Genomic DNA, 27,919 nt, shown 5'->3' with positions numbered 1-27,919 from the left:
TGACTGGATATTTGCTGTATTTGATTTAATAATAATGATAATAATAATGAAGACTTTGTATAGCACCTAATCTTTAGAAGCTCTAAGTGATTTACAACATTAGACAACACCTACAACATAAAAAAACATATAATGATATGATTACAAAAAACAAACACTATGAAATTAGAAAACAAAAAAAACATGTTTAAAATATTTAAGGTAGTAAACATTATTAGGTCTTTAAGTTTGTTCTTGCAGTCAAAATAAGTGAGTTTTAAGAGCACTCTTGAATGGGATCACTGTGTCTTTGTGTCTAAGTTCAGTGGGCAATTCATTCCGCGTTGCTGGGCCCTGGTATGCAAAAGAACACTGTCCATATGACTTTGTTTTCATAGTGGGAATAATGAGTATACAATTGTCAGAAGAGGAGGTAAGTATCTTGGTGGTGTGTACACATGGGTGAGGTCAGATTGGTATGTTGGACTGGAGTCCATCAGTGAAACATAGCACAGAGAACAAATTTTGTGTTTGATTCTGGATTGAATGGATAGCCAGTATACGGTACAGAGCAGCGGGAAGGTGTGCTCTGATTGTTGTACTCTATGCTGTGTTTTAAACTTTTTGAAGTTTCTGGAGTAGATATTGAGATGAACCAGTCAGAATTGAGTTACAATAATCCAGTCTTGAAATTACTAATGAACACACAAGTGTTTTAGTGGCATCAACTGAAACATATTTGCAAATTGAGCTGATGCATCTCAGCTCAAGATATGCAGCCTTGCATATGTTCATAACATGTTGGTGCAATGTGAGAGTACTGTCCAGAGTAACACCTAGGTTTCATACTGATTGTGAATTTAATGTTGGTGTTGCTGATATTTATTTTTTGAGGTAAAGGATGTGACTGAGAAAGTCTTTGTGTTGTGATCAGAATGGCCTCAGTTTTTATCAAGATTCATCTGCAGCTTGTTACATGTCATTCGTGATTTCACATCAGAAATGCACCTCTCTACACCTTGGGTGGTAGCATCAACCTTTTTTGGCTGTCATAAGCATACAATTGGTCAGACACTAGATGATGATTTATGACACTTGAGAGTGGTTGAGTGTACAGAATGAAGAGAACAGGTCCAAGATCAGACCCCTGTGAAACACCACAACATAGATTAAATGGGCTGCAGTGTATTCCATTTGCAGACACTATTTGTGTACTGTTGTCACCAAGTAGCACTTGAACCAGAGTAAGGCTGTATCATGAATGTCAAATACATGCTGGAGACGGTGAAGGAATATATCATGGTCTATTGTATCAGATGCTGCAGACAAATCAAGGAGGGTGAGGACTGTAATCTTTCCACTATCCAAATCAGAGAGAATGTCATTAACTACTTTTAGAAGAGTAGTTTCAGTACTGTGGCAAGGGCGATATGCAGATTGACATTGCTAAAAAGACTGTTTGAATTCAGATGAGATACAAGCTGGAATAGAACAACCTTTTCTAAGATTTTTGATATGAATGGGAGATTAGATACTGGGCGGTAGTTCTTTAAATTGTTATGGTCGAGTGTTGGTTTCTTCAGCAGAGGCTTTACAATGGAAGTTTTGAAAAATGATGGGAATTCCCCAGATGAGAGAGAACATTAGATTGTACAGAAGACATAAACAAAATCTAATTTTGAGTCAGATTTGCATCACATCACTCATTTTGAGTCAGATTTGCATCACATATTCACTGCGTAAATATGCTGCAGTTGGATCAAATTCTGTCAGGTGGGGAGACCAGTTTATGTCTACTGTCTTCTTTGAACAAAGGTGAGTTTATTTACTTCAGTAAGTTCACATTTGATCCAAACTTGTATATAGGGTGGATTCCATGCTACAGATATACCGCCCATCCATCCCCACCCCCACCCTTCTTATCATCTGAGCAATACCAGTAGTTTAACTTGTTTTATTGTTCTTGTCTTGGGGGTTTTGCCATTTTTCATGTTATGATATGTTATACATGACATAACAAATCCCTGTGGGGGTAAATTGGCAATATTGAAACAGACATGACCATTTTGTCCCAATTCCCTTTTGCAAGTTGAATAAAAAAATGGCAACCAAAATGTTCAATGAAAACAAAACATTCTAGTAGATGGGATTAAAAAAAGTTAAGTCAATAATCATCAATAAAGATGGCTTTGACCTACTCATTAAAGGAAACAGTTCGTAATAAACTCTGTTTTTTCAACACGCATCTCTTTGGTTTACCTATCTTCGAAAGAAATGGGTTGTTCCACTTCATGTACTTTACCCATGCAAATGCATCACATGGACTTTCCCATAGCAGTGCTGAAAGGACCTACAAAACAAAATCACCGTGGCTAGTGTTACTCACTTAAACAATATGTTCAGTTGTTGTTACTTCTGTCTTCCTTTGTTATTTAATCACCCCTGTGACAATTAACTATATCAACTGTCCTAATTTTGTGATAGTTTTCCATGAGTGTTAAGTATAACTGGCTATTGTTTCAGGTTTAAGTCTACAGCATATTTTGCACTATCAACAAAGGTATCTCCTTTTCTTAATAATATTCTTGTGTTTTATTAACATGACCATGTTATGGGCTTTGGGATTAGAACGCTGTTTAACAGTGGACAGTGTTTGGGTCTGCATTTGACATACAATGTATGGTTAGAGAAAATTTGAATTTTGCTATGGAAAAATCAGCACATTGTGGAAACTCTGTCAACTTTTCGTTTTTTTAAAAAATCCTTTCCCAGTGGTGCATTCCAGTAGGGTATCTTGGAAATTTCAGCTAAATAAAAAATCTAGCTCACTCTATGCTTATTGCATTAGAAGTTTCAATAATTTGTACAACATACTCATTGGTGTCTGACTGTTGTCTTAAACTGGTCATTGAGTTGGAAGAAATAAGAGATTCTTAGGTAAATAAAAACCTGTTCATTAGTGACAATCAAGGGGCATTACAGTTTTCTTCTTTACAATTATTATCATGTGTGAAATGTTAAGAGTATTTGACTTTTTGGGGTAAGTTAATATTTTTATATGGCAAAGGGTCCAAGAAGTCTAAAGTTGCAAAAATCTTATGATGGTGAGCATTTTCTTGTGCTAGCTGAATATCTATCCCAACAAATTGTCATTGCATCGAAAAGTATGGGAAAAACAATCCTGTCACAAATTGTCATTACATAGAAAAGTATGGGAAAAAACAACCCTGTCACAAATTGTCATTACATAGAAAAGTGTGGGAAAAAACAACCCTGTCACAAATTGTCATTACATAGAAAAGTATGGGAAAAACAATCCTGTCACAAATTGTCATTACATAGAAAAGTATGGGAAAAAAACAACCCTGTCACAAATTGTCATTACATAGAAAAGTATGGGAAAAACATCCCTGTCACAAATTGTCATTACATAGAAAAGTATGGGAAAAACAACCCTGTCACAAATTGTCATTGCATAGAAAAGTATGAGAAAAACAACTCTGTCACAAATTGTCATTACATAGAAAAGTATGGGGAAAACAATTCTTTCACAAATTGTCATTACATAGAAAAGTATGAGAAAAACAATCCTGTCACAAATTGTCATTACATAGAAAAGTATGGGAAAAACAACCCTGTCACAAATTGTCATTACATGGAAAAGTATGGGAAAAACAATCCTGTCACAAATTGTCATTACATAGAAAAGTATGGGAAAAACAACCCTGTCACAAACTGTCATTACATAGAAAAGTATGGGAAAAACAATCCTGTCACAAATTGTCATTACATAGAAAAGTATGGGAAAAACAACCCTGTCACAAACTGTCATTACATAGAAAAGTATGGGGAAAACAACCCTGTCACAAATTGTCATTACATAGAAAATTATGGGAAAAACAACTTTGTCACAGATTATCATTACATGTGTACATTGAAAAATATGGGAAAAACAACCCTGTCAGAAATTGTCATTACATAGAAAAGGATGGGAAAACAACCCTGTCACAAGCTGTCATTGCATAGAAAAGTGTGGGAAAAACAACCTTGTCACAAATTATCATTACATGTGTACATAGAAAAGTATGGGAAAAACAACCCTATCACAAATTGTCATTGCATAGAAAAGTGTGGGAAAAACAACCTTGTCACAGATTATCATTACATGTGTACATAGAAAAATATGGGAAAAACAACCCTGTCACAAATTGTGATTACATAGAAAAGTATGGGAAAAACAACCTTGTCACAAATTATCATTACATGTGTACATAGAAAAATATGGGAAAAACAACCCTGTCACAAATAATTATTACATAGAAAAGTATGGGAAAAACAACCCTGTCACAAATTGTCATTAGATAGAAAAGTATGGGAAAAACAACCCTGTCACAAACTGTCATTACATAGAAAAGTATGGGAAAAACAACCCTGTCACAAATTGTCATTACATAGAAAATTATGGGAAAAACAACGTTGTCACAAATTATCATTACATGTGTACATTGAAAAATATGGGAAAAACAACCCTGTCAGAAATTGTCATTACATAGAAAAGGATGGGAAAAACAACCCTGTCACAAATTGTCATTACATAGAAAAGTATGGGAAAAATAACCCTGTCACAAATTGTCATTGCATAGAAAAGTGTGGGAAAAACAACCTTGTCACAAATTATCATTACATGTGTACATAGAAAAATATGGGAAAAACAACCCTGTCACAAATTGTCATTACATAGAAAAGTATGGGAAAAACAACCTTGTCACAAATTATCATTACATGTGTACATAGAAAAATATGGGAAAAACAACCCTGTCACAAATTGTCATTAGATAGAAAAGTATGGGAAAAACAACCCTGTCACAATTTATCATTACATAGAAAAGTACAAGAAAAACAATCCTGTCACAAATTGTCATTACCTAGAAAAGTATGGGGAGAACAACCCTGTCACAAATTGTCATTACATAGAAAAGTATGGGAGAATGGACCTTTTCACTAATTGTCATTATATAGAAAAGTATGGGACAAAGGACCTTGTCATTAATTGTCATTACATAGAAAAGTATGGGACAAAGGACCTTGTCACTAATTGTCATTACATAGAAAAGTATGGGACAAAGGACCTTGTCACTAATTGTCATTACATAGAAAAGTATGGGACAAAGGACCTTGTCACTAATTGTCATTACATAGAAAAGTATGGGACAAAGGACCTTGTCACTAATTGTCATTACATAGAAAAGTATGGGACAAAGGACCTTCCCACTAATTGTCATTACATAGAAAAGTATGGGACAAAGGACCTTCCCACTAATTGTCATTACATAGAAAAGTATGGGACAAAGGACCTTGTCACTAATTGTCATTACATAGAAAAGTATGGGACAAAGGACCTTCCCACTAATTGTCATTACATAGAAAAGTATGGGACAAAGGACCTCGCCACGAATTGTCCTTACATATAAAAGTATGGGAAAAACAAACCTGTCTTTAATTGTCATTAAAATACTAGTGAAATGACTATTTAAAACTTCATAAAATATTCACTGTTAGGTTAAAGATCTTAGACCCCATGTCAAATTAAAAAGACTATGGAATGCTGATGAGTGAAGTTTTTCACTGTTACACAATTATAGAGTTAATGCTGGTTTTCTGCAGTGGAAAGGCTGCACAGACAGTATATGGCAGGATGTAAATTGCAAGGGAATTTATTTATTGTGGTTCTTCTGATTACATTAGCAATTCCTTTCACAATATTAAAAAAAGACAGATGTCATAAACAAGTCTTATTTATTAAAATACAAAACAGATGTCATAAACAAGTCTTATTTATTAAAATACAAAACAGATGTCATAAACAAGTCTTATTTATTAAAATACAAAACAGATGTCATAAACAAGTCTTATTTATTAAAATACAAAACAGATGTCATAAACAAGTCTTATTTATTAAAATACAAAACAGATGTCATAAACAAGTCTTATTTATTAAAATACAAAACAGATGTCATAAACAAGTCTTATTTATTAAAATACAAAACAGATGTCATAAACAACTCTTTTTGCATCCAGTCTATCTAGAGTCCATAGCATCAGATGAACCTAGATGAAATAAATGGGGGTAGGAGGTAATGTCCTTTTCTTATTTGAATCCAAGTACATGTATATCTGATTTAGAAAGACATTCATATAGCCAGATTACTCAGATACATAAAAGATATTGTTTCCAATTGGCTGTTTTGAATGCACATGAGTGGATGAGTGAAAATCAGCCTTCCGGTTTTGTTTTTTTGTTGTTGTTTTTTTTTCATTTCTTTTTATTTTTGTTGCTTTTTGGCAATATGTCCCCCTCCACATACTTTCTTTCTCCTAATCTGAAACTCACCCTACATTTTTGGGAGAGGCTGATCTATTTGTTTGTCATTTGGATTGATAATCTTCGAGGTCCAATGTTGGGGTGTCGAAATATGGACAAAAGCACTGGTTCAGGAACTGGCAATTTTTGACTAAACAAGAATCTGGTTTTAATATTTGATATTTCCCAAGTTTTCTGCCAGTGTACATGTCCCAATACACCATGGCTTGTAGAGGCAGCACTCATTTGTTTTCAAATTGACAATCCGTTTGATCAAGCTACAAATTTGGTATATGTATTTGTTCAGTGCCAAGTAGAGTTCTACATATTTAAGTGAATGTTTGACCTGAATCCCTTTTAACTTGTAAAGGCAGCACCTTCTTTATTTTCCCATGTGATGATCCTTTGATTGAGCTGCAAGTTTGATATCTGATCAGCGCCAAGTAAGAGAGGGTGGTTTTTGAACTCCTTGTGATCTTGCTCACAATTGACACATATTCAGTTGCATCCTTTCATAGATTTCACATACTGTCTGATCAAAGTGTTACAGGGTCCATGCTCATTCTGTACAAAAGGAAATGGAGTCAAGTGATATTTACTAAAGATGATGAATGATTTCAGAACTTTACGAGATGGTGAGGATGAATTCTTGGACTTTGAACCAGATGCCATTAGACAATGACACTTATAGGGTACTGTGAATAAAAAAACGATGTGAACTTAAACTTTCATTGCTTATTTGTAAAATGTTGTGAATCGGATCATTCTGAATTATTTTGATATTGGCATGTGTCCTATGATTGAATTTATGGATTTATCATATAAATGGATTTCAAATGTAAAGCAAACTGGCTTTTAATGGATTTTCAGGACAAATTTTTAAGCTGTCAATCGATTTGTGACATGTTTAACTCAATAATATAATTGTGTTTTAGGTTCTGTCATTATTTATCTGCTTGTCTGTTTATCCATCCATCCATTCATCCATCTAGTTGGGCTTGTTTATTTTTGCAGTGTAACTCTCACTGATGACAGGTCACTCCCTTCAAATGGATCTCACATGCAAGATAGACCCCACCTTATAGTAGAGTCAAAGAGATATTGGATTTTTATAGCCCTAAAAAAGTGGGGATTGACTTAACAGTCAGATCAGCTTAAAAGCAGGTATATACAGTAAGTTTTGTGTTAAATTTTATGTATGTCCTTATATGCAAAATTCTGAAAAGGGTTAAACTATCATTTATGCAAAGACATTTGAAATTGAAAACAGACTTGGATCAAATCAGAAACAGTGGAGCAGATATATGATATATAGTTCCTTGAAATTTCTTGTTTAAAACATGGTACATGGATATGTCATTTGCAGTTTTACCCAGCTTTTTCCAAGGAGTCTGCAGTCATATAGTCACTCTGTTGAAAGAAAAGGAGGATAAAAGTGGTCTCAACCCATCAGACTGGCTCCAAAATGAAGCATCTAAGCCAGAAAATATCAACAAAGCAGGAACTTTCAGGTAAAATTTGATTATGATTATTTTGTCAATATTTTTTTAACATTAGCAATTTCTTCACAGTTTTAGTTATATGATATTGTAGATTTCATTTAAGAAAAATATTTTAAACAAAATTTTCACTTCTGATTCTTTTATTCCAGAAGTTAACAAAAATATTTCAGTTACTAGGATGTGACATCATTGGTAGTAGGCATTGAAATGTGGGAGATTTGATATCCCATGCAGGAGTTCATTTGAAAATGAGGGAAAGACAGTAAATGGCATAGTACTAATTTTCTTTCTGTTTAGGGCATTGGATAACTTGCTTAGCAAATTGACTTTTTTGGCTGAGTTTTAGTTCTACTGGTTGTAGACCAGAAGAGCTTATGGGAAGGTTTGTTGTCTGTTGTTATCTCTCTGTTCATTAGCCCAAAATTACTAAGTGTAGACGCAACTGAAAGAGCTGAACCCATCCAAGAACATTTGTTTCTTCCACCCCACCCAGACTCGGGCGAAATGATTACGACGGTAACATCTCTGCATTATGCTGTTGAAATATTAAATGATTTATTCTTCAGCTACATTACCCAATCTTAATACCATAGGAGAATTATTACTACTTGCATATCTAGCCTTCCTGAGTTAAAATATTTTAGGCAAAAGCTAAACGTTCACTACCCACCTTGTTGGCAGTTAGAGTGATCTCCCTTTGATACAGGGATTGGCAACAAATTGTGTGAAATTTTAGGTTACTACTTCAGTTCATGCTGAAGTACAGACAGAGAAGCCTTGCAATCCATATACAAGCATTTTGGAAGTTTTCTTACCATAAAGAAAGTTCAGGGAGTGTTCTCTTCAAAAATTTCTGTTCATTCTTTCATGAGCAACAAAGTAGCTGACTTTCCAGCGTGATTACTTTGCCGTCCCCATACACTTAAGCACCCTTGATACATACCTGCAAGGATTGAAATGGTGTCCTCTCACATTACTTTTGCTGCATTTATTTTGTAGTTATATACATGATGCCGTATTTATTTTACCTGTATTAGCCATCATTTGGCCTCTCCTACATGTGATATTGTCTTACAGTTGATATTGTTGCATCCAATTCATAAGCATCAATAATGAAGATTTAGTTCAGTTTTACAAAGTACATGGTGTGTACTGTAGAAAATGTCTTTATATTACTGTATAGTTTCCATCACAGTTGCATACATTCAGGTAAGTTTTCTATGCATTGTTTAGCCATAGCGCCCACTTCATACTTACTGTAAGTGATGTATCATTGATTTTACCTGTATAGGCAGTCAGTTGGTCTTTCATGCAGGTACATTTTATTGGAATGTATATTTAGCATCCACTTTATAAGTATACTCTAGGCCACTTGTGTCCTTTTACAGGTAATTATCACAGTGTGTAGCTCAGCATGAACACTCAGAAGTTTCTAAATCATGATGCATGGACCAATATCATGTACCCTGTCCCAACATCAAGATCTGGATGCCATGCAACCATGACGGCCATGCTCCATCATGACTGGTCTTTACCATATATCTCTGATTGCAATCAGCCATGACCACAATTTATCATACAGTATTAGCCACCAGATGAACTATCTCTTTGTCTGGATTCACAGTTTGCACAGTGCACTTCTGCATACAATGCCTAGCTTAGTGCCTCAGTATCCAAGCTAGCACAAGAAAATACTCATTATCATGGAAGAGAAGATATCAGACAAAGCATGGACCTATCGGATATATTGTCCATTTTTAATTATACACATACAGTGACACTGGATTCTTTCCCAAAGTCGAATCTATCTTGCATACTAACCTGGCTGATCAAGACAACATTTGAACTGCTCTCAAGAACCTTAATGGTTCACCTCTCATATAAGACCTGATTTCTCACTGCATTAGTGAATGGTCACTTCTTGTCCATTGACAGTGCCATTTGCCATATCCTTGCCTTGGGGAAAATAAGATGCCAATTGATTGGATAGCATCGCAACTGATCTCTGCATGCACCACTGGCTCATACGCTTCTTCCCACTTATTCTGCTGGGAAACATCGAGTTTTCCATCTACCAGCTCTCTGCCTTGAGTGACCGCTGCAACTCTCTGGACTGGTCCCTTCCGCTTGGGACAATTGGGGGAGATATTTCCCTACTCTTTTCAAGTGAAACATTGCTTGTCCTTATGCCTTCCCTGGTTATCCATACCAGGTTTTTCAGGTTCCCTGGGTTTTTGGTCCTTGACCTGATTTCCATCTTTGCTGTCTCATGAGATAACGTTCTGAGAACGACCCCGACCTTCAGTGAATAAATTCGCCTGTGTGGCCATGTCATATATATTCGTGAAGGACTTTTCCCTCAAGAACAAATATAACTCCTTGCCACAAGTTGATAAGACCCTCAGATGTCTTAAGGACTTTACCACATTCTACCCATCGCTGCAAGTAATTGCACGTCTTACTGATGAACTGGGTGAACGTCTCGCCTCTCTCGGGTTTGCTATACTTAAACTTCTTGCAAAACCCTTGCTTGGTTAGCTCATATTTCTTCAGAAGTGCATCTTTCAGCATGAGGTAATTCAGTGAATTGGCTGTTGACAAACACGAATACATGTTTAATGCTTTACCCTTCAACAACACGCTAAGATGAAGCGGCCAATCATCTTTTTTCCATTTTTGTACCGTGGCATACCTTTCAAACCTGTTTAGATAACTATCCATGTTATCTTTGTTGTCCTCAAATTGTGGCACTCTCAGTTTAAAAATCATGTTCCCCCTCCCTTTTAGTTTGCAATAGCTCAGAATTTCTTTGATACTCCCTCTCCCTATTTATATATTCTATCTCCAAAGCTTCTAACCTCACTTGTTTTTCCCTTTAATCCTCTACTTCTTTTAGCAGTTCTATCTTTTCCCTCTCTGCTTGTTTTTCTAACTCTGTCTTCCCCTTCTCTAATTCTGTCTTCTCCCTCTCTGCTTCCCTTTCCCATTCTATCCTTTCCCTTTAGGCCTGTTTTTCAAATTCTATCAACTCCTTCTTGGCTTCCATTTCTATCACTAATTTCTCCCTTTCTATTTCCCTCTCTTTTAACCTTTGATCCCTTTCCCTAGCCTGTTCTTCACGAACAATATCTCTAAGGGACTCCCCCTTGTAGCCAAACTGTTTCTCCAGTTCTACAAGTTCTTTCATTGATGACATTTAAAAAGTCTGATATGACCAACTGAAAGTGCAGTATTATGCAGAAAATGCATAGTTACTATAATTTCAACAAACCGTATTTTCGTTCTTGAAAGGCAGCAAAAAGATGACATGTGTAAAAAAAATAATGTTATATGTCTACTTAACCTGGCTGTCTTGTCAAGAGCATCTGAAACACACAAAATGTCATACAAGAATAATGAAACAATAATTTCAGTGCTCTGCTATATCTGAAATGATCCCACTTTGACACCATTTGTAGCAAGATAACCGGGTGGGATTTTGGATTTACAACAGAACACTTTTGACGGTGATACAAATACAATGTTTAATAATGAATGACTTGAATGAGCAGTTAATTATGATTAATATGTGCATGTATATGATCCAAATATTGGATCAATTAACATCAAACGCATGGACTTAATGAAAATACAAATAAATGACCTTACACAGTACAAGGACAAGGGGTGAATGATTCACAATGAAAAGATTGATGTGTTTTACTCAAATAGTAAAACAAAATGTTACAAATAAGTATTTTGCTAATATAGTAAAATGTATTCAATCAGATAGTAAAATTATGTAACAAAAGGGACAGATATACAAATTATCTTTACAGTCCTAGAAACACTGGGTTTTACAAACCCCCAAAATTAGCCCATGGCTAAACGATTACATATATGGAGTTACACACTCCATCACCAGCACACTCAGCTACCAGTCACACTGGCCAATCAAGCCATCAGTATTCCAGGTTGGTCAATCAAGCAATCAGTGCGCACCAGTATCGGTCAGCAATGCCTGAACACCTGCTACTCGACCAGTAACACTGTTTATTCAGCTCTATGGCTGCTATGGTTCAGCTTCACAGCTGCTATGGTCAGCTTCTATGGTTAGCTCTGCAGCTGGCACCACATCAACTCTGGTCAGCTGAAAATACTTCTAACACCATGACATGGGCATATACAATAAAATGTAATGATGTTATATATGGTAAGTTATACAGATTACATTATCAGCACAGTAATTATAAAACAGCAAATAGTTTTGGAAGTACACCTAACCGTGCCCGACAAGAATCCTACGGTACTAAACGTTTCTTAAAAATGCAGCTTTATATTGCTAATATAAATCTATTACTGAGTCTCAAACAAGAATAGAAATTATTTGCATTACACTAAGTAAACCAAAGCTACATACAAACATAAACGTGGTAGTACAATAGTTATAACTTGTACACAAGAAATTAATAATTAACATACCTCTACAGCTGAAGATGTGCAAGTCCTTAAAGTAGACTGTTCACTGACAAAATTTTCTGTAATGTGAAGATTTAATCTTACGGTGAGGCGTTTATACACAAAGTCCCTCATACATTTTCTGTGCTCTGGAAGCATTAAGTTTTTCCCATTCAAAGCACTTCGCATGTGCGGCATAGGGTAAACCGCACTCACTATTTCAAAATATTGTACAATATACATAAATCACCCTCAGGTATCATTGTACACAAAAAACGAAAACCCGAGTACATGTATTTATTAAATAAAAGGATTTATACAAATCCATGACAGGGTACAACAAAATAATATAGTAAATAATGAAGGTAAAACAAACTGTACAATTTTGGGGACATAACTAAAACTACATAGGTTAGAGAACCTTGAATTATCTCTTACAATAAATAATCACCTGTCAGACATTCTCAAAAGCTTGTTGGTGTTCTGTAGATAATAATTTGCAGCTGGAATACCATGCTGACCAGTAGTGTAAAACACTGTGATCCAAAATTGTCCATCTCAATTTAATAAAAAGGTGTTTACCCACAGAAACTCACGTTCTGTATTACAATTCATATATTCTTTTACAACGGGTTATTCTTCAGATATATGTTGAAACTGCCAAATCTCAGCTAGACTGGATTTATAAACTTAGGCTGCATGCATTAATTTTGATGTATCAATTGATTATTCGTCAAAAGTATTGATTACAGAGCTAAAATGGTTTGTCTGTATGGAGCTGCACCAGAATAATTTCAGGATTTATTCAGGCCTTTTTCAATCAGTTGATCTCAACATCACATGGAAACCTTCACACACCAAAACCAAGAACAGAGCAATTTAAGACAGGCTTCCAATACTCTGAAACAATTTGGTGGAACAAGCTTCCAGTGCATGTAAAATCTGCAGAAAATATTGCAATATATACGAAGAGATGTCCCGCATATTTATGTGTCACTAATAGGTAATAATATTAAAGACATATGAAAATAAATAGTAATTTCTACTCTCTTTTTGGATGATGCAGATTTTTGTACTTTTCCATAATAAGTCCTCAGGGAAAAATATATCTTGACTTGATGAGTCACTCTCTATAACATAGATATTTTTATCATTCCTAACCTACTTAAAAGATCGCCATGAAACTTTACACAAACATTCACCCCAATGTCTAGTTGATCCTGAATGAAATCGATGCCAGCCATCTTGAAAATATTGTTATTGCTGTTTATCCTAAACAGATGGGGATATCAGCAAGGGAGTTTCACCAGAATTCTTATTTTGTCCTGTTGTTCCTAAATAAAACATGCCACTCCAGCAACCATTATGGTCAACAGAGTGGCCAGTTTGAAATCCTTATTAATGCTACTCCTTCAGAATGGATGGTTTTATCAGCATGGGGCTTTCACTAAAAGACTTTGTATAATGTCTGGTTGGTCCTTTTAAATACTCAGCAGGTTGAAATATCGCTTACTTTAACATAATAAGGCAAGTCCTAAGACACTGCAGTTAACATATCTATGTCAGCCATTATTCTGGTTCCTTGCCAGTGTTGTGGCTTCATTATTTTAGTCTATCTTAAATGTTATTTCTGATTCACTACCCCATCTGTTCCCTTTTACAGAGTGATTAAATTAACATATGTGTTATGTTTACTGTATGATATTGAAAATGTTTTATCATCTGAAACTTTTTTTAACAATGATCATGTGAACTTATTTTTATTAGATTTGTCCATTGATAATCTGATAATGGATAAGGAGGTAAAAGCAGTTTGTATCTTTAAGATAGGTACATACTTTGAGTTCAGATAATTGAAAAGGCTTGATATTTGAATTCAGGCTTATTTTATTTTAATAGACTTGCATTGATATGAATTTCTTTATTAAGCTTTAAGCACATGAACAATATCTGGAAGTTAAATAATGCTTCATTTACTTTATCCAGACGTGCATGCATCCAGTATCTGGAGTCGAGGATCTCTCCAATACTTGCTGGAATTATAGCCCACATCGACACCAATCAAAACCTAGACATACTCTCCAGACATATTTCCCAAGGAGAATGGGTTGCTCGGCTCTGGCTGGACATTTTCAACACTCCATCTGCCATTCAACTAAAGTACTCTGACTTCCAGTCTCCTGCCACGCATAAGGAGCTGAGTGAGGTCGTTGTCAAGACAACAGGATGTGAAGGTCATTCATTCCAAGCTGAACTGCCATTTTCCTGGCTGATCTTTGAACAAATAGATGCCATCTGTAGAACTGCTCATGAAAACGTGATACAAGAAGGTATCAGTATTCAATTGTTTAATTTTCATTTTCTGTTTAAAATAGTGTAGATTACTTCATAATTTAGTAATGAGTAATACATGCTATACATATATGTTCATTTTCTTTGTGTTCCATTTGCATTTCTTCTATCATTGCAGTTTTTATTTATGATGTATTTTATATTGCTTTAATTTTATTGTGTCTGTTTATCATTTTCTTCAATTCCTTTTTAATATGGAATAAAATGGAAATGAAGTGACCAAAATCATGTTGTTTTCTAATTTAAAGGTAAGCAACTATTGCTTTTGTGTTTTGTTTTATTAAAGTGTGCTTGAATAAAATAGCAGCAGTTAAAGATACCCAAAAGACCATGAAATTTACAATAAATGTATGCATACAGGTGAAATTATAATACATGTAAAAATGTAGAAATAGAATATTTGTTTGAAAGTGCTTTATGGTTTAGAATTTCGAGTAAGTTTATGCAGACTTGTAAAAATAGATAACTTATACTCAATTGCATAATGTCACTTCCTTTGGACACAATGATTGACCCCATTTGGAACACTAAACAGAATAATGTTTATACAACTAGAGGGGGTGTCAGGATTTTCATTTCATAGAGACAAAACAGAATGGAGCAGGAAGAAAGATAAATAATTAAATGTTGGTAAATAATGAATTATATAGATCTGCCCCCTCTTTTATTCTACTTCCCCAATTTTTTTTGTGGGGTGAGACAAGGGAGGTGAAGATCTCTCCTTCAGATAAAATCCTGGTGGCATTCTCTTCATACATCCATTTGTTAGTTAAGGTCCATTTATCCTACACTGCTGGCCACAGGCTGGATACCAGGGCATTTGAGTTCTGTAAACATATTTATGATTCATTAATTAATCTTATTAAGCTTTTATTATATGAGATGTAAAATTTATCAGATTTATTAATACTGATACATTTCTACCACGACTGACTTTATGGGAAACATTACTAGTCCATGATTATGGGACTGACTTTATGGGAAACATTACTAGTCCATGATTATGGGACTGACTTTATGGGAAACATTACTAGTCCATGATTATGGGATTTTTTTCTTCTTCTTCAGATCAAAATACATTCAATCTAGAAAGAATAGTCAAGGTTTTCAAAGAGACGCCTTTGGGTAGAGTTTTGAGTGAGTTTCAAGGACCTGTAAGCAGCATAGTTCAGCTTTATACAAAGGACTTTATCAACATGACTGTAACAGTGCAGACTGATGCTGAAAGAGAGGTATGATGTTGAGTTCAAGGAAATTGCATGGGGTCAGTTGTATAATTATAGGTTACTGCATTTGTATGGGAAAATATGAACAAGTTTTTCGGATGGAAATACTGCACAACCTGTTATGTACAATATATACAGTATATACAGCATGATGTGAAGAATCTGGCTTGACACTAAATAATTAAGTGATTTTAAAAATCAAATTATCAAGCCTGGAACATATGCACAGGCATCTGTGAACACACACACACATATATATATATATATATATATATATATATATATATATATATATATATATATATAAAATATCATCCTACATTGAAAAATTAAACTGTGAAAATGATGCAAAATTGCAGAAAAGCAGGCAGTATTTATTGTACTAGAACTGTTCAGTTGCCTAAAGATTTAATCCATTTGAGACACTGATTTTGAAAAGAAGAAATGCTAGGAGCCTGCCTTATGTCACTGGGAATTTTGTTCCATACCAATGGACCAGTATGTTGAAAACTTTTTTTTATACAATTCCTTCTTTGGCCTTGGTATAATGTAATTTTTACTTCTTATGGACCTTACATTTGGAGTACCATCAGCATCTCTTTGGTGAAAGATATTGCTTAGATAGACAGGAATGGCTTTTCTGGATACTTTATAGATCAATTTGGCCTTTCTAAGAAATATTCTTTCATATATTGTTAGAACCTTTATATTATTCATTGCATCTTGGAAATTGTCTGTACACTGATCTAGAATTAAACTGCTAGCCCTCTTTTGGAGTCTTAAAAGTGTTCTTATGTTTGAAATAGAAGTATTACCCCAAATTACATTACAATAGTCCAGATATTGCTGAATATAACTTTTATAAAAGATGATCTTATACTGAAGAGGAATGTATGTTTTGATTTTCCTCAGTAGCCAAATAACTTCACATATTTCTTCATTGTGATTGCAGATTGTGCATAGAGTCATCTTAGAGTCAGACAAACCTGCCTTTGCTCACAATCCGACATGTGTATTGACTGGTTTTGTCAGCATCCATGAGGTCTATCAACGCATTGCCAGCCATCTGGCTTACTTCCAGAGAATTAATCAAGTGTGGCCTGAATGCAGTGAGACTCTAAGGATGTTACAGCAAGAGAATCCAGATCATCAACTCTTCAATGAGGTTATTATTCAGTGTCTTCCACTAATTGATGCTTGCTGCAAACTGCATTTAATGTTGTTGTTGTTGTGGGGTTTTAACGCCATTTTTCAGCACACGATAGGCTATGCATGGCTGCCAGTATTAATGGTGGAGGAAGAACTCTGGAAAACCCTGGGAAGAACCACTGACTCACGAGAAGCTACTGGCAAGTTTTCTCACATACCCACATTGGTACATGTAATGTGACATGTTAAATTCTGATAAATCCAGTTACAACTTATCTGCTTGTGAGCTCTCTTGTTTCAGGCAGTACAGAATTATGTTATACCTTGTTTATTGGCTCGTCAGTTTATACACAGGTCTTGAATTAAAATCAGTTTATTCCAGTGGTACCTCATTATGAAATCCCTTAGTATACTGCTACCCTATACAAAATATGGATATGGTCATGCATAAATCCTTTTTAATTTTTAGTCTTCATTCTTGCTTTTTGTCCTTTATATTCTTGATTTAAGTTTTGATTATTTTTCTAATTTCTATTTTCCTAATTTCTAAACTATAAAATTAACTTCACTACTTGAATTGCTTGAGACAAAGAGCAAACCCCGAACCCAATACTGTTTGAAAGTTACTCAAGACAGCAGTTTTAAAGGTCAGAATAAACCATATCAAAATATGAGAGGTCAGTGATCGAATACAGCCCCATGTTTTATGTACAAGTGAGCACAACATATGTAATCTCTTAATCTGGATTGCTGACTATATGTGAAGGTTATTATGGTTGGGGTGGGGTGCTCCCAATATTTTATTTAAACTATTATAGAAGTCCCACCCAGGCTCAATTCAAAGTTAAATTAGTGAAAAATAGATGTAAAGCTCTGAGCCGCCAGTCAGCAATGCTGATGGTTAGATGGTTAAATATACAAAAAGTTTGAAGTTCAATGAATAACAATTTAATAACAATTCAAAAATCAAATGATTCAAATTCCCAATTACACTCCTTCTGCTCAACCATTTAATAGCCTATTGCATCACTTGATTAGTAGTGTGAGATCGATTTGCACCTGTCCTTGTATTCTACTCATTTGTGGTATTCTTCTCTCTCCTATTTCTCCCAATTCCTTCTCTTCCTTCCTGACTTTCTCCCAGCTTTTTCTCCTCCTCCTTGACTTTTCTAAACTCCTTCTTCTCCTCTGCTTTCTTCTCCAGTCTCCTTTTCCTCCTCCTCCACCTTCTCTCCACCGACTAGACTTCTGTCGACTTCAACTGTTTCATTTCGTCTCACTTATGTCTCCAACTCTTGAAGACTCAGGACTCAGTTGAACCCAATGTTCTGAGTCCCCTAAAAAGCTTCCAGTGAAAATACAAGGACAGTACAATATTTTTCCTTAGCCCTCTCATCTCACACTACACCCATCCTATCATCAGATAACGGCTATTAAATTTCTTTGGTCACGCATTCGTTCACATCAAAATACTCATATGTTCCTGTGTGGTTAAATAACATCATAATAAAAGCACAGTATCAATTACTTTTCATACATACATCATTAAATTGCTTCACATCAGTACATATTCCTAATCCCATTATACTAAACAATATCACAACAATCAGATGCATTTTTTAAAATTACAACTCGTACAGACTACACAAAAATTCAAATATCCATGCTCTGATATATCCATAGTTCCATATTATCTTACACACTTCAACCATTTTCCAAATTCACAATTCAAGCATGTGTAAATTCTAACATAGCACATGAATAAATGCACTAGTTTACTTGAAGTAATCTAATAGTGAATCACAAAATTAATTCTGACCACAAGCTTACATTCTACATAATTCTTTACATAAAACTCAAGCCCAATTCTCAAATACACAAATACACATGTAAATGAAACACTACAAAGGTGATTCTACATACTAAACGATCCTAGTAATTAAGATACATACTCTGACCTTTTCGATACTTTGTCTTTCCTTACAATCCCCTCTCTTAACTTTTACCACCAAATTATGAGTGGCTTCATTCTTGGAGTAACCCTATTGATTATCAAGCTGTCATGGCAGATACTAAATTTTTTTGTCAGAGTTCTGAAATTATAATTTGGATCTAAAATGTCATCACTCCCTTTGTCTCAATTTCGATTGGATATCGCTGTGAACCGATCCAATTGAACTTAGTGGACAATGTCCCTCTTGCTGTCTGTCAACATGGGGACAGATGAGAACACACCTCGCTCACCCCATGGGCTCACTTTTGATGTTAGACTAACTATTAACATGTAGGTGTTAGTCGTGCCATCTATTGCCTTGCTGATCCAAATTCTGGGTCTCCAGCCAGTCATGTAACATTGCGTAAGAGATTAACACTAGCCCGCAGCAGTCTTTAGACATCAAACTCATGGCTGTGGTACTATTTTCAAAACAGGTAGATTATACATGTTTGTGCTGAAGTACTATAAGATGCTACTACATTTAAAGTGGGGAAATAACAAATTTGACACAAAAACACTGTTTAGTTATAACATGAATTATTTTCAGTTAAGTCAGAAGATTTAGCAGAGCAAACTACCAGAGTAGCTAAAGGCATAAACAGAATTTGTATGTGATTTAGCAAGCAGTGAAGCTAAACTTAAATCCCGATATTACATGTGATGCCCATATCTTTCATGTATAATGTAAACAGATGGAGACAATCAATCTGTCATATTATTTCATGTATAATGTAAAGAGATGGAGACAATCAATCTATCATATTATTTCATGTATAATGTAAACAGATGGAGACAATCAATCTGTCATTATTTCATGTATAATGTAAACAGATGGAGAAAATCAATCTGTCTTATTATTTCATGACATTAAAGGAGATGGAGACAAGCTGTCGTATTATTTCATGACATTAAAGGAGATGGAGACAATCCATCTGTCGTATTATTTCATGACATTAAAGGTGATGGAGACAATCAATCTGTCACATTATTTCATGTATAATGTAAACAGATGGAGACCATCAATCTGTTGTATTATTTCATGTATAATGTAAACAGACGGAGAAAATCATTCTGTCTTATTATTTCATGACATTATTAAAGGAGCATTCAGTTTTTCAACAAAAGTCAGAACAAAGTAGTTTAGTTGCCAAGAAATGTTATCATAATGGTTTTTTCATCCTTTTGATTTTACAGTTTCTCATCACTTTGGTCATTACACGATTATTTAGTCTTGATATTTTATTCCATTTCTCTTTTTATTTCAGAAGGTAAGTGGACATTTTAAAATGTAAATGTGAGAATATGAGACCTTCAGTATGACTTAGCCATTGCAAAATGGAATCTTATTAGTAATCATTAATTACTTTTTCTTGTTCTAAATTGTAAAGAAAACAATTATAGATTTATCACCTTATAAGTGGCTTTTGAGTGTTTTGGACACAGAATAGTGAAGGAGTAATGTATATGACTCAATTATTGTTGTCAATGCAGTTTAATGTATCATTAAAAAATAGGATGCTAGGCAGACTTGCATAATTAGAGCAAGGTATGTCATGATATTTCTGATGCGATAATAAGATTGTGAGAAATGTTATATACCATTGTATGCCATGCATCATATGTACCAGGGGTACACAGCCTTTTTTGGCCAAGGGCCAGATTGCATTTTCTAAGACAACTCAAGGGCCACAGACACGAATTTCTTTAATATAATTACTGTTCATGGGCCAGATTTCTGTGTTGTTTTAATTTGTCCTGAGGGCCGGACAAAACATGCACCCCTGATGTATAACATGCATCATATATACCATTGTATGGCATGCATCATATATACCATTGTATGGCATGCATCATATATACCATTGTATGCCATGCATCACAAGCTATAGTTGCTAAAATTAACAACTTTACATCATCTTATCATTATCCCTATATTGCATTACTCTAGAAAATGATATTGTGACTGATGTTAGCCTGCAATGTAAATTTTAGGCATTAGATGTACAAGGACTGTCCCTCCTGTTGGACCAGTTAATTATTCAAGATGCCAAGTCTTTCAGCAAACCCGAGGTTCAGGCCTACTGGATGATGCATGTTCTCCATTTTCGTTCTGTGGTGGAACAATGCCTGACCTTTTTCAGTAGTGACCCAAAGCTGACTGTTAGATCTCATTTGGTGAGAACAAGGTAATGCCAGATATAAGGCCTTTCCTATTTAAAGTAATCTCAAAGTAACATTTTTCTTACCTGCAACACCATCTTTAGTCTCATTCATCCAGACTTCTCATGTGGCTCCACCATATAAAGCTTATGGAAATAACCTTTATTATGGACTTACCGAATACTAACCAAAAATATATAAATGCAGTAATTTCAGTCGAATCTGAATACATGTATTGGCTTCTCAAGGTATGGTCTAGATCTGGATTTTCATATTTGACTTGGTGGAGTTAGTCAGAGAACCAGACTAACTTGACATGAAGTACCTGAGATGCTTTTATTTGCCTATATTGTTCAGTACAAAACACCAGTGTCAGACGTTTGCTTTTACATTGTACTATTGTGTCGAAATGTCCAAGAAGTAAAAACTTTAAAGGTGAAGGGGGAAGCTTGGCCATAGTTGAGATGAAATGAAAGTGGAAAGGAAAGTGATAATTACATTTATTGAACATAATTTCTTTCTATGTGAGTATTGCCAACAGCAGGAGGTACTGTTTCTAATGCCAAATAAATTTTTAGAACAACAAAATGATTACTTTGAGTTGAGAAATCTTGCAAGAAGTAATTTACCTGTATGGTGTTTGGAACTGCAGTTTCTGAAACTGAACTATTGGTCATTAAGGCCCAGGTATAATTTACAAACTTCGTAGTTAAAGATAATGTTGCCTTCAAATACATTTCTACACTTTCAGATGCATGTTTACCACTTCAGTACATGATATTTCATTACAACTTACTAAATATTCGTGATGAGTCAAAATATTAACTGCCTTATTGGGAAGGTCTTTTTAGAGTCGGCAATGTGGAGTCTGGTAAACTGTTTTATTAATTCCTGTTATGAACAGAAGGCACTTTAGTAAAACTTTGCAGAATAAAAGCTACAAAGTTGGTTATTGTTATTTCAAAATTTATCTAAATTTATTCTCTACAGTTGTTAAAGATAAAGAGTCAGTTCTCAATCCACCGAGGAATATTTCATTTTTTCAACACATTGATGCTTTATGTTGCCTCATTTCAATCAGCCAACCAAATTACTTTTCCAAATTTTGGGAAAATCGTATCCAGGTTTTACAAGGAACACAAAGTTATTACTACACCTTTGTTAGGCAGAGATCTTGCAGAAGCATTTGGTATGTCTGTTTGAAGGAGACTGAAACATGTTTTAACAGGCATCACTTTTCTGCCCCCAGTAGCAATGTTAACATTCTAGATTAAAGTTTAATGTTATTTTTTTTGCAAGACATATACAGATGGATACTGACTCTAAGGAAGGTAGTTTTATGAGTCAAATGAAAATGCTTTATCAGGCTGCATAGTGCTGATTAAGCATTTTAAAACTAATGGCAAAAAATTATGAAAACTTTATCGAGATGAGCTCTTCCAGATAAAAGTAAACATGAACTCATTCAGGTTAAATGATAAAAGTTGGTAAAATATTGTTGGTAAATGGTATACAAAATGCAAATAGTGGCAAGTAAACATGAACTCATTCAGGTTAAATGATAAAAGATGGTAAAATATGTTGGTAAATGGTATACAAAATGCAAATAGTGGCAAAGTAATGTCAAAGTCATTATAATAATATATGATATAAACTACTGGGGATAGGGTTATAAAAAAAGTGTATGATTTTTTTTCTTGTATATATCATCAGGTAACTTCTTAGCTGAGTTCATGTCAATAAACTTCTGTCCACAGGATGGCATTTAATGTACTTGACAAGAATGTGTTCTACTTTCAGTGGATACTGCCAGGGTATGCACTCTGTCTAAGGTCATGCCCAAACCAAAATTGCAAGCTTGTTTTAAAGCTTGCAGCAAGCTTGCCACAAGCTTATTTATAAAACTTGTGGCAAGCTTGTATTTGGAACATTGCAGCAAGCTTGCGCAAGCTTATTTAACAAAAGTGTCATAAGCATGCACAAGCTTGTTATTTATTTACCTAGTACAATAAGTATTCACAAGCTTGCGCATGCTTGTTACTAGTTTGCACAAGCTTGTTACTAGCTTGTTGCAAGCTTGCAGAGATTTCTTGCTACAAGCATCTGGGCTTTCAAAAATCAGACATGATTGTGTTTTCCCCCCTTCCAAAAAAAACCCTGAAAATGTGAAGGGGGTCTGGGAGTCCGAAGGCCCCTGTTCAAAAATGTATTTTAGACTCAACTGCTCCTGGTGGACCATATTATCATAATATATTGATAAGTTTTACTTCATTCCAATGAAGTAATCTGCATATTTAATGATTAAATAATGTAATCTTATAGTTGCAATGCAGTGGAAAACAAATCTGTTCCGCCAAAACATTAAGTTTAATTCCATTGTTGAAGTTTATTCATTCACTGCAAGCTTATCCAAGGCTGCAGAAGTTTTATGTGTTCTCCTAGCTGCAAGTGTCATGCCCCTATGAAATGATCATGAATAATTCATGAACTGTTCATGAACTTGGTTCAAGAACCATTCATGAAAGTTCATCAAAAGGTTCATGAATTATTCATGAATGTGCATGAACTGAAAACAGTCCACAAATTGGATCATCATCATTCATGAACAAGTGCATGAACATATTTCTCAATGATTCATGACTTCATGAACAGTGCCAATAAAACAAAATATGATTACCTGACAAGTCACAAATACCTATTTCATCCTGAATCATACAATAACCTTAGATGGGGGAGGGGGTTAATACAGTATAAAATGCAACATATTATCTTAAAAACTGTATTTGATTTCAGATAAATTTAAACTGACAAGTGATATTCTTTTCTTTTTTTACCCTTAGCAACATTTTTTGTATGTTCTGTAATTTTTCTTTGAAAAATGTTCAAGAGATATTGGGGCAGTTGCCTGCAATCAACTGTTGAAGCATATTTCATCGTCATGGGGCTGTCTTTCAGCTGGGGTTTCTCCTGACCAGTCTTCTTCCAGAGACTGACCTGTCTGATAACTCTTTTGTGAAGATGTTCAGGGCCTATAATTTAATCAAATCCTGTCCATTGTCACTACTGAATGTCTCCATCTGCAACTTAAGCTGTTCAATCCGATTACTGTTTGGATCTTTAACATTGTTGCAGCAGTCACAATTGAATGTCTCTTCCATCTTGGATCCTCCAGTTTTCAAATTTTCCTCCTTAACCTACAAACCTCATCCTCTAACAATGTTACTTTTCTGCCGTCTGGTCTGAAAAAAAAAGTAAAGCTAGTTAATTACAGATAATCTCTGATCAACATTGTTTTTAGCTTTTAGCACATTATCATTGTACCCCACTTTACTTACTGGAATAATATGATCCAACTCAAAAATGATTTAATCCCTTACACATAATACTGAGCATTTATATTATTGCAGAATTTTGTCACTAGTTTTATATTAATTGAATCTGTCTAGCCATAGGTATAGTCACAGGAGACGGATGTTTTATTCAGTAAAATATGAATTTTTTTTTGACAACATCGTTACACTAAATAACTGTATATATTACAGATAACGTTTATTTCATGCTTTCAGATATTTTCGCCATTTTTTATTGATAAAACGCCAGACTGTGTGGCATAGGCCCTTAGTATGTCACTAATGCATCCACTCCAACATCCGCATGTTGCGTATAGCTGCTTCCGGTTTCATCACGTTGTTATTTGCACCTGTATTGTGTACAGTTTCACGCATTAACTATTTTCTTGAGTTTTTTTTTTTTAAATTACCAAATTACATCAGATTATAGAAATAGTGATGTCATGTAAAAGAAAACGATCTCGAACATCTCAATTCCTATCGATATCGTACCACGTCTGGTATCTAGAACTGGGGGGTGGGGGTGATAATGTTTAGTAATTTTCAAAACTTCGATGAGCAAGTTTAAATTAGGTCTGAACAAAATCGTGTCATTAGCTTGGTTATAAATAATATGATGACATATATAAACCAATAAAATATCCATATAACTACTACTGAAATAATCACGAATGACCAAGAAAAAGATACTCACCGTAATTTTGGTCATCCAGGCTTGGTAAGCTTTTCCGCCTAATTTTGCTCTCACCAAATCATTTCCTTCATATTCTTCAAAATCGCTTCTCTACACTTCTACTTACTTTAAAAAAATGATATTGAAAATATTCTCATCTGTCCATTCCATGGAGTCCACAGTTTTTGTTCGAGGTTTTTGCCTAACCATCTGCATGATCTTTGGTTTCAGAGGAAGCTTAACTGTTGAAATCTTGTGCGTATATTAACCAATCATATCACGTCTTCTTTCATAGTCATCCAGTCAGAATAATCATTGTTAATATATTTCGGTTTTTACTGCAAATTGGCAACCAGTGACTAAGTCAATAGAATATGCAGTTTATAACAGTAATGGAGAGAAGAAAAAAAACGTTTGGACAAAGTCATTGAAAGCTTTTTAAAGCAAATACATTTTGTTGATGCTGGCCAGAAAATATTTTCCCATATTAATCCAGAAATACTCAGGTTAAGTACACAAGTATTGAATTAAAGATCTGTATGAACATTTATACAGTATATCATTTACAAAAAAGAAGAAAAAATTCACCTTTATTTAAATTTCACTAATATTGTGAGAAGTTTGTATGATGAATTTTCACGAACATTTTATGAATATAATGATATAGATATTTAATATACATGTTTTTTAAGAAATACCTTGGTATTGTATCAATTTTATACTTGAATTGTTCATGAACCATTAGTTCATGACATTTCAGGAACTTCAAAGATATTATAATAGTTCATAAAAGTTCATCAGTGTGTTCATGAACTTCAAGTACATGATTCATCAAAATTCTTGAAGTTCATGAACTTAGTTGAGGAAGCAAGATTTTAGTCATAGATCTTACTAAAACACTGTTGACTGGAGTAAGACCTTAACTTTCCTTTCAAAAAATGAATGAATGGAAATCCCAAATGTAGTAGCTAAAGGGTTACGGGAGAATGCACGGTAGCAATAGTGGTTTGAAAGGATCTCCTAGCAACCTTAATTAATCCTTAAGGATTATAGTTTCCATTATCGAAAACAAAAAATTATAGATTTTAATGTTAATGCATCTGAAGTATATAAAAAAAATTGATTATGTTCTTTTAATGCAACAAATCAAATTACAGTACTCATATATTCATGCATTAGTAAAGTTGGATTTGCCTCCCATTCGAGATCAGAGCATGTGTATCCATTGTAAGCAGACACCTTTGTAGCTAGAATTTCACTTATAAATTGGAATTGAGCCAATAAATATATTTGCCTTGGTTAATTACAGAATATAGCAATTTTGAATGTCAGCTTACTGTCTTGTTTCAGTATAAAGTTTTATATGCTGATATGATGTTTTATTTCTCTTATATTTTCCATTCATATTAACTCATTAACCCCTGGAGGTTTTTGTAATTTTTGCCTGAAATTCGAGTAGGAAAACATCTTGGGGGCTGTTTTTGAATACATCCTAATACATCAGCTTGCAAGAGATTTCCAGTTAACCTAATGCCTAGTTGTGTTAGAAAAATCATTTTTTATTGGCTATTTTGCTTGTGCATTAATGGACTCTTCAGTTTCATATCAAAACCATTCTAAATTCCAAATGCCTATTTTATCCTACTTTTTGCAAAGGTTCACCTGTCTGTATGCAGTTCAGGCTGGTTTGCCTTAGATCTGGGGCCAAAAAGTCTAAAATCCAAACACAAAATTGGATTCCGACCATGGGTGAATTTTGGGTGAAAAAATAGATGGGTCCAAAAAATTAGGTTTTTCCCCTCTGTATTTTGTAGTGCAACTAGAACATTATTTGGTATAATTATAGAGATACATCTGTCTACCTTTCTATAATATACCCACTTTAGTGTATCATGCATGACCTTGATGCTATTGATCTTGGCAGTAGGCTACTACCTCCTGCCACATTAACTCATCGCCAGGGGTTAATGTGTTTAAAGGTAATTTGACATTTAAAATTCGTGAATATTGGATATTCTGTATTTGTATGAACTTTTGCAAGCATTCTTATTTTGTCTGCAGTCATTTCATTATTTTTGTTGCCAGCTTTTTAAAATACTGAAGATATTTGAATCCATGGATCTCATCACATCACAGATGGGTTCATGGATTGAAAAAGGAGTGATGTGTATTGTAATCTACTTTTAATTATGTACTTTTTATTTCTTTTTAATTGTTTTGTTTTGTACCAGATTTACATGTTATGCCATTTTAAGGTTTATTGCTCATCATTATTCAGGTATTGGTTTCTTTGTACAAAAGGGAGATAATTTTTTTTGGTAATTACCATAAATTTAAAAATCAGTACATTTATAGAAATATAATGATAAACAAATGATTGGAAAACTTGGGACACTCTTCAGTGGTTTTTAAAAAGTACTATTGTATATACATAGCAGCTGAATATTTTTTAACTTGTTTCACAAGAATAATGGTTTTAGAAATTTGGAATTATTATTTTCCCATCTGACAAAAAGACATGCCCTTATTAATAAACCTGTGACCATTTGCATGTATATAACCTTTATATGTTATAAATTCAGACCTTTCATAAGCATCCATAAAAGTGTAATTTGGCCATTCCAAAGTCAGCAGATGTGCTAAAAACAGCAAAGTGAAGGTGTTTCAACTTCAATTCTACAAGTAATGATGGCTTCTGTGGTGATTGCCATGTTGACAAAGGTGTATCCAAATG

The 27,919-nt window shown here is 34.4% G+C and overlaps 1 protein-coding gene across 1 annotated transcript in view; it reads left to right on the top strand.

The window, feature by feature from the left end:
* Nucleotides 1-27,919, top strand: part of LOC149785920 (E3 ubiquitin-protein ligase rnf213-alpha-like) — a 427,433-nt gene that overhangs the window by 250,962 nt on the left and 148,552 nt on the right. The window contains exons 57-61 of the mRNA XM_089978087.1: nucleotides 7,707-7,851; nucleotides 14,266-14,609; nucleotides 15,700-15,863; nucleotides 16,810-17,022; nucleotides 20,995-21,188. Of these exons, the coding sequence (XP_089834213.1) occupies nucleotides 7,707-7,851; nucleotides 14,266-14,609; nucleotides 15,700-15,863; nucleotides 16,810-17,022; nucleotides 20,995-21,188 (1,060 nt within the window). The remainder of the gene's footprint in view (nucleotides 1-7,706; nucleotides 7,852-14,265; nucleotides 14,610-15,699; nucleotides 15,864-16,809; nucleotides 17,023-20,994; nucleotides 21,189-27,919) is intronic.

The sequence above is a fragment of the Sinohyriopsis cumingii genome, chromosome 12, assembly GCF_028554795.1.
Source record: "Sinohyriopsis cumingii isolate HCF-2022 chromosome 12, ASM2855479v2, whole genome shotgun sequence".
NCBI classification, from domain to species: Eukaryota; Metazoa; Mollusca; class Bivalvia; order Unionida; family Unionidae; genus Sinohyriopsis; species Sinohyriopsis cumingii.
Note: the sequence above shows the minus strand (reverse complement) of the source record. Positions and strands in the feature narration are given on the sequence as shown.